General features: G+C 46.4%; 1 protein-coding gene across 1 annotated transcript; it reads left to right on the top strand.

The window, feature by feature from the left end:
- Window positions 1-6,039: 6,039 nt before the first annotated feature.
- On the top strand, window positions 6,040-7,743 carry LOC123397710 (putrescine hydroxycinnamoyltransferase-like). Its single transcript, XM_045092245.1, has one exon. It carries the CDS (start codon window positions 6,232-6,234, stop codon window positions 7,555-7,557), a length of 1,326 nt encoding a protein of 441 aa, XP_044948180.1. The 5' UTR covers window positions 6,040-6,231; the 3' UTR covers window positions 7,558-7,743.
- The last annotated feature ends 1,235 nt before the right edge of the window (window positions 7,744-8,978 follow it).

Consider the following 8,978-nt stretch of genomic DNA (forward strand, 5'->3'; position numbering starts at 1 on the left):
TAAATTTGGGTTGAATACTCTACCCTCGAAAACTGTTGCGATCCCCTACACTTGTGGGTTATCATGATGCTTCGTTCATTGTTTCTTGATTTACAACTACTCGTACTTCTTCCATGCTAAAAAGATTATCCATGCTCATTTCCTAAGATCTACATACAGAAGTTCCTCTATCAATGTCATGGATATGATTAAAAAGCTATTTCAGATCTAGGACGGGATGCATAAAGCAGAGGCGATAGGGTGGGGGAACTGATAACATACCTTTCAGGAAGACCCTCAGCTAGCCTCTGAGTAGTTTCAGCCGGATTGAGCAGCTCTCCTGCGCGCGCATCCTTGTCCGTGTTCTTCGAGGCCGTGGAGGAGCTGGTAGGAGGAAGAAGGCGATGTATCAGGTGGGATGGACGACGAGGTGATAAATGCCCTCCCTGTTGGATGGGCTAATAAAAAATAAAAATGTAATACATATTTGACATGAGCATGCTGTTGAATAGACATGTGTGTTGGTACTTTTCACATGCATGTACACTGTTTGGACCTGTCTTGGCACTGCTCACATGTACCAACACTGTTTGACGTGTCTGTTGGCATTGCATGCATGTGCACAAGGTGGCCTCGAGCATGCTTGTATTAGTGTTAAATGTAACCTGGGTTTAAGGTGATAAAGTTCAATTTGAGCCTACTGGTCATAGAGAATGCTGTAGAGATAAATTCGGACCCAGAAATATTAATGAAATACCTGACAATAAAAATATAATGAGTGCAGGCCCGCCTTCTTCAAGTTATTACCTTAATATTAAATTGAATATCGCATGCGTTAGAATCAAATCATGCTAATCTTTAATTAATTGCTAATGATTCTAGGACTAACGGCGACCAGCATGCGTTAGAATCTAACCTTGGGACAATGTGAAACATCAGGCACCATGGACCAGTTGGTCGATAGAAAAGGTAAATGTGCCATGCTACTGCTGATGACATGAGCTAAATCCTCAACCATATTCCCTCCACTCTCTCCCATAATATAAGGGATGCTGCAAATGATAACGGAGATTGGTCTCCATAATACAGGGAAGGCGCGGATCCCTAACGCTAGTGGATGGATAGGATGAAGAGCACCGAGGTGCTCGGCCTGAACTCTGATTTTTTCGCCATCTGAGGGACTATTCTGAACCCCTTGAACTCCTAGCTCCACAAACTCCACTGTCGGAGTGGCCCGAACGCGTGAGCTGCACCAAGCCAAATTTGCAAGCTAAGTTGGGCCGTAGTGCAAAATAGTGAAGCCAAAGAAACCGAGCTCCATGAAACAGAAACCGAGTTGCAAAAAAGAGAAACCGAGCTCCATGAAACAGAAAAGCAAGAGCCACATGTATTTACAACCATTTTACCACCACCCAGGAAAACGCTTTGGCTAACCACCCAACCCTCCTGAACCAGTACCTCACATCTCTCCCGAATCAGCAGCCCTTCTCCGAAGCATCTCTTCCTCTCGAACCCTAGGAAAGGTGCGCACAACAGGCGAACCAACATACCTAACGTCATTTATTATTTTATAAATGGATAACTACCTCATATATGATATAATCCTTCACGTAGAACACCTAGGCCTACGAGCTGAAATGGGCTATGATCTGTGAAGCCTATTTCCTTATTTTCTAGGACAATTAGTATGTAAATTATGATATGAGTAATTAAATATATTTGGTGGATTATAAAAATGGTTATATAATTTAAAGTAACCAAAATATTTGTAAAATTAGAATTTAGAAATATTATATAGAAATTGTACTGTTCAGGTTGATCACTTTTTTTAACATGAAAATAAGAAAGCCCCTAGGTCTCGAACCCATGAGGCCGTGGCCAACGACACCCCTAATCCTTTATTTTTAAATAGCTACAATACACTATCTAATTTTTCTAGCCATCCGTTATGACACATAAGCAAGTATGCATGTAAGGCATAAAGAACATCTTTTGCATTACTCTACACATGCAAATGTGCCACATCTTCAATTCATGCATATTAGTCATAAATAATTTTTTGCATTAGAGTTCATGCTCCATATTATGTCTCTATTTCTAAATAGTTACAATCCACTACCTAATTTTTCTAGCCATCCGTTATGATACATAAGCAAATATGCATGCAAGACATAAAGAGCATCTTTTGCATTATTCTACACATGCAAAGGTGTCACATCTTCAAGTCATGCATATTAATCATAAGTAGTTTTTTACATTAGAGTTCATCCTCCACATTTTGCTAGAAATTACATTTTAACTATAATTTTCACTCTCTTTTTATACACTTTGTATTTTACTGTTTTAAGCTTACATCCTTTTCATTAATTTTAGATTTTTTTATAACAAATATTTATCCATTCTTTAGCTCTTATACAAAAAAGATAGGGAGCCCCTGGAGCTCAGCTAGCTAAGTTTAGCCTATGGTCTCAGTCACCTGATGTGGCATGATGTCACCTTTTCTTTGTCCAGGCCGTTTCTCTTTTGTCTCAGCCCCTTTTTTTTGTCCCAGCCGGTTTTTTGCCCCCCCCCTAGTTTTCCCGGGCTGCCTTTTTCTTTCCTGGGCTTTGGCCCATTTGCTTTTTCTTTCTTGTCTTCTTCCCGTTCTAACTCTGACCCGAGGAGAAAAATACCTGCGTCCAGAAAACCTTCCTCCCTCTCTTCACCACTCTTCAAACAACCTCACGCCTCCTGCCCCTCCTACCCATCCCCGGCCCCACCGCCAGCCAAGCTGCAAAAGCTGTTAGGGCAAAAGAAATCCCTAGATCTAAGACCCGATTCGGCTAAAAACAACCTTGGTAAAGAATCAGGGCAGGCAAAACAAACATAGAACGAGGTGTAGCAGCATGGATTCAGATGGGGAAGCTCAGCAAAGCACGGAGAGAACTCACCAAAGGTAACTTGCTTTGATTTCTTTATCTTTGATGTTTTAATTTCTTTTGTCAATTGTTTCCTTGGGTAAAAAGAGGCAAAAGTATGCCAGCGACATTGCCTGATTTGATTTTGTCTCTGGAGAAAATTGATGATCCAAAAGATGATAACCTGGAGAAAAGGAAAAGAAGAACTCTCTAACCAAAATTTGTCTCTCGCAATGCAGCTATAATTAGTGCTTATGGAGGCTACCTGTTTGGCAATCAGGTTACATATGAGACATGATATAGATAGAAAACAAATCCATTTTCATTAAAAGACAGTGCATTTTCATTGTCTCCAAAAACAAATTACTGAAAAAAGCAGTTTGTTATGCAGCAAAGGTACACATACTATAAACTGAAAAGAAAATGCTCTTTGTTTGCAGGCGACACTGTACAGCAACCAACATAGTGGTTTTGACTCTCTCGTAATCCCAATTTCAAACAGTGAAATAGCTGCTAGCTGTACACCATAAACTCCCAGGTGCTTTGTCGAGCGATAAGAAAAAAATGCTTCACACAAGAAGGAAAAACAAAAACGTCTCCTACTTTCTGTCCCTTTCTCACACTCTCTCTCTCTCTTCTAATACTAAAAGTTCTTCTTGTTATCGAAGCAAAAAATAATAATAAAATATATAAAAAGGGAAAAGCAAAAAAAAAATTCAAAAAATGCTTAGTCACATGCTTATTAACAAAATAGAAAAAACAAATCATGAAAAAACGACTATTCCTCTAAAAATAAAAAACATAAAATTAAAATAAAATAAAATAAAAATGGGAATTTGAACTTGTTTTGAGGTAATAAATAGCATAGAGAAAAAATAATTTGGGAATACATTAACTTCGAAAAACGTATTAGCAAAAACCATGAAACGCATGCGGTTGCAACAAACCCCATATAACGCATTTAATTGCAGCAAAAACTCTTGTGGGCGAGCAATTGTGACAATCTCGTTGGTAGGCATGTAATTGTGATGAACCCATAGAAGGCTTGTAGTTGGTGGGAAAAAATTCCCATAGAAAAATGTTTATAGTTGTAGGAAACTTCTTTGGAGGTCTTCCAATTGGCGACCCTATTGAAGGCATGCAATTACACCAAACCTATGGAAGGCATGCAGTTGCAACAAAATCCGTGGATCGCATGCAGTTGCGACAACCCCTATTGAAGGCATGCAATCGCGGTGACTCCGTCGCATGCAATTACGGCAAAACCCTTGAAAGGCGTGCAATTGCGGAAAACCCTTGGAAGGCATGCAATTGTAGCAAAATATGGAAGTCATGCATTTGCACCAACACACGTACAAAACCGATCGAAGACATGTAGTTGCGGTTACACAATTGAAGGCGTGTAGTTGCGATGACCCTGTTAAAGGCATGCAATTACACCAAACCTGTAAAAGGCATGCAGTTGCAACAAAATCCGTGGAACGCATGGTATTGCGACAACCCCCATCGAAGGCATGCAGTTGCGGTGACTACGTTGTAGGCATGTAATTGCGGCAAAAACTCTTGGAAGCCGCACAATTGCGGCAAACCCTTGAAAGGCATGCAATTGCCACAAAATATGGAAGGCATGCATTTGCACCAACACACGTATAAAACCGATCGAAGACATGTGGTTACACATTTGAAGGTGTGCAGTTGCGACGACCCTGTTGAAGGCACGCAATTACACGAAACCCGTAGAAGGCATGCAGTTGCAACAAAACCCATGGAGCGCATGGAGTTGCCACAACCCCCATTGAAGGCATGCAGTTGCGGTGACTCCGTTGTAGGCATGCAATTGCGATAAAACCCTTGAAAGACACGCAATTGTGGCATACCCTTGGAAAGCATGCAACTACAACAAAACATGGAATGCATGCATTTGCACCAACACACGTACAAAATCGATCTAAGACATGGAAGGCATGCATTTGCACCAACACACGTACAAAACATGAAGACCGGGGACTTAAGAAAGGCACAATGCTCAAAAACCATTTTTACTAATCCCTCCATTCCTAAAATATACTACGTTTTAGAGATTCCACTATGCATTATAAACTAATTCGAAAAAAATTAGAACTACAACACAAGGAACTATTTTGGAATAAAAACCTTTATGGAAACAACCAATGATGCAAACAAAAACCTTTATGTAAAAAAAATTAAAGTACACAACTGAAATTTTGACCCTCCACCACAAAATGGAACCCACTACAACCAACATATTCCAGTCCCCCTCCAACATTGGCAACCAAAAAAAGCAATAGAGTGTTATGCTGTTATTTACAGAATTAAAAAATAAAACACAAACATTCAAAGAAGTACATTCATCATTATCTAAACATCCTTCAACAACTAATTTCAGTCTCCCTCCAACAACTAATTCACTACATTCCATTATGTAGACAGAGATTTCTAAAAGCAACACTATAAACTGAAGAAAAAAAATCCTCTCATTACTCACACAGGGAGCTCTGAACAAAAACGAAACCTAGAAACTAAAAAAGAAACTCAACAACCACACACACATACCGGACACACAGAAAAACCTAGAGCAAAAAATAGACAAAAATGAAAGACAAGCTGGGTTGTACACAGGACATGCGAAAAACTAAACAGGCCGCATGCACATCAATACACGGGCCGCACAAAACTGCTGGCTGGCAAAAAAAGCACGAATCGTGATGCAAAACCGATCTGACGGCTCACAGCGTGACTATGACCACAACAGAAACTCAGCTAGCTGAGTTGAGCAAACCCGAAAAAGATAACACTAATCATAAAGCAGAGAGTAACGGCAAAGGATCTGCCGGTACATGGCGTCGCCGTGCAATTTTTCACTTTAACCACCTACCCCCTTCCGAGAAGTGCTAGATTTACGGACGGAAGCTACGGAAAGTAACTTACGGACTCAGCTGTCCATGTTTTACTGGAAACTTGGGGCACCAGGGCCCACCCTTGAAATCAGCGGGGCAGAGGGATTGCCTAAGCGGCAGCAATCCGTAAGTTTCATCCGTATCTTGCCCGTAAGTGTAGCATTTTTGCCCCCTTCCCGTTCCCGTTCCCGCGCTGCCTATTTATACCGCGCTCTGGCCTTGTAAGCAGATGCAGAGCAGTGCCAGTGTCTAATTGTGCTTCATCGATCAATCGATCGCCTTCTTCCTGAGCTCAGGTCGCCTGCTACTCTATCTTATTTAAGTGAGGTCAAGGTGTATAGATCGAACACTCAAGACATCAACAACAAAACCATATATACATTGGTCATACTTGGTAACGAGGGAGAGTAAACTACCTTGCTAGGTAGCCGGTGTCCATGGAGGTGAAGGTGGTGAGCTCCAAGATCGTGAAGCCGCGGTACGCCGACGGCGAGCTGCGGCCGGACACGACCGAGCACGTGCCGTCCTCGGTGTTCGACAAGATCACGTACCACATCCAGATGGCCATCATCTACGCCTTCCAGGCGCCGGCGCCCTCCACGGAAGACATCGAGCGCGGCCTCGCCGAAGTACTGTCCGTGTACCGCCTGTTCGCCGGCCAGGTCCTCGCAGGCCCGGACGGTGCGCCGGGCGTGCTGCTCAACGACCATGGCGCGCGGCTCGTCGAGGCGCGTGTGGACGGGGCCACACTGGTCGAGTTCGCGCCGCCAAAGCCGTCGCCCGTCGTGCTGCAGCTGCACCCGGACCTCGAGGGCGACGTGCAAGAGGTGGTGCAGGTGCAGCTCACGCGGTTCGCTTGCGGCTCGCTCGCCGTCGGGTTCACGGCGAACCACGCCGTCGCCGATGGCCACGCCACCAGCGACTTCCTCGTCGCGTGGGGCCGCGCCGCGCGAGGGCTGGACATCTCCGGCTCGTCGCCGACGCCGCCACCGCACAACCACGCCGACCTCTTCCTGCCGCGCGACCCGCCGCTCGTCCAGTTCGAGCACCGCGGCGTCGAGTACTACCGGCCGACGTCAAACCACCCCAAGCAGGGCGAGGGCGGGCACCACGGCGCCGGCAACGTGCTCATCCACAAGGCGCACTTCAGCAAGGACTTCATCGCCGGGCTGCGCGCCAAGGCGTCGGAGGGGCGCGGCCGGCCGTTCAGCCGGTTCGAGACCACGCTCGCGCACCTGTGGCGCACGATGACGCGCGCGCGTGGACTCAGCCCCGACGAGACCTCCACCATCCGCATCTCCGTGGACGGGCGGCGGCGCCTTTCCGCCCCGCCGGGCTACTTCGGCAACCTGGTCCTCTGGGCGTTCCCGCGCACTACGGTGGGGGACCTGCTTAGCCGGCCGCTGAAGCACGCGGCGCAGACGATCCACGACGCGGTGGCCCGCCTCGACGGCGCATACTTCCAGTCGCTGGTGGACTTTGCGAGCTCCGGCGCCGTGGAGCGGGAGGGGCTGGAGAAGACGGCGGTGCTGAAGGACGTGCTATGCCCGGACATGGAGGTGGACAGCTGGTTGACGTTCCCGTTCTACGAGCTGGACTTCGGCGCCGGCAGCCCGAGCTACTTCATGCCGTCCTACTTCCCAACGGAGGGGATGCTCTTCCTGGTGCCGTCCTACCTCGGCGACGGCAGCGTCGACGCCTTCGTCCCCGTCTTCCAGCACAACCTCGAGGCCTTCAAGCAGTGCTGCTACGCCATGGACTAGAGATCAGCTAATCCTCAAGCAGCTAGCTAGCGTGTGGCTACATATGATTATTGAGTGATTAAATTGGCGATCATATTGCCTGCAATTAGGAGTACATGCGTGCGTGCATGCATGCAACTACTCCCTCCGTTCCTAAATACATTTGTTGTTATTTCACCAAGAAACTACATACAGAACAAAATAAATGAAATCTACACTCTAAAGTATGTCTATATACATCCGTATGTAGTTCCTTAATGAATTTTTTTAAAAGACTTATATTTAGGAACGAAGGGAGTATTTTCTTAGCGTATCTCCATGTATCTATCGTATATCACGTATATAAGTATTTGATTTGATGTACATGCATTTGTTGTTATTCATAATGCACGCTATATATGTATGTACTTTGGGACTGGCTAGTAATTAGTCGACTGAAAACGTTATTAGGGTCTGTAGATTCGTCTAAGCCATCCGATGCTAAATAAATGGCCAGAATGCTTTCTTCAACCTCCTGCTAACCTTATATATATGTTTATCTCCTTCCTCAAAATGACAAAAGCGTCCCAGGTATCACGGGCCTAACGGCCAGACTCCGCCCTCGCCGACCATCCCTCTATCCCCGGTGATGTCCTATTTCTTTCCGGCGAATCTGCATCACTCACACACGTCTAGGATAGATAGTGCGTTCCGGCGAATTTGCACGAAGTAACGAATTAGTATCAATAGTTATTTTTTTCATGCCAGTATTAATTCTAATATAAAGTGTTGCGAAACGATCTAAACCACTGTATGACACTGTCTTAACACTTTATCCGACAAGCCGGGTATGCCTGGCAGGTGACATGTGGCATATGTTATTATAGAAAGACTGTTCGCATTATATGTAATCATGTACATGCCTACTGCTACAACCCCATTGTCCGCAACCTCGCCGCATGCTCCGACGTGCTCGTCATTGCATGTGCGTTGACGGCCGAGACCCGGTACGTCGTCGACAGGCGCGTGCTGGACGCGCTGGGGAGCGAAGGCGTGGTGCTGAACATGGCGCGGCCCAGCCTTGCCCCTCCGCCGCAGCGCTAGCCCCGCGTCGGACCTCGCTGCTGGCCCGTCCTCCGGCCAGATCCGGCGAGATCTGAGGCCGCCGTCTCCGGATCCGCTCGGCCGAGGAGGAGGACGAGCAGATGCGGGAGCGAAGGTGGTGGGAGAGGTCGATGGCATCGAGCTCGTACTGCCGCAGCACGCTCGCGTAGTCGCGCGACTGGAACATGCTTCAGGGTGAGGCCGACAGAGTCGAGGGAGTGACTTGCTTGATTTTGGTCGCCGAGCGCAAAGGTCGGGGAGCTCGTTGACGGTGGGCGAGCGGTTCTGCGCGGTGGTCCTGCCCTTCGTCGCCACCGTCGAGTTCGTCTTCTTCGCGCTCACCGACTGCCTGGCCGACA

Source organism: Hordeum vulgare, chromosome 5H (genome assembly GCF_904849725.1).
Source record: "Hordeum vulgare subsp. vulgare chromosome 5H, MorexV3_pseudomolecules_assembly, whole genome shotgun sequence".
Classification (NCBI taxonomy): Eukaryota; Viridiplantae; Streptophyta; class Magnoliopsida; order Poales; family Poaceae; genus Hordeum; species Hordeum vulgare.

Bases quoted from the DNA above. Each gene is read 5' to 3' on its own strand.
- LOC123397710 (XM_045092245.1), top strand. From the start codon at position 6,232: ATGGAGGTGAAGGTGGTGAGCTCCAAGATCGTGAAGCCGCGGTACGCC.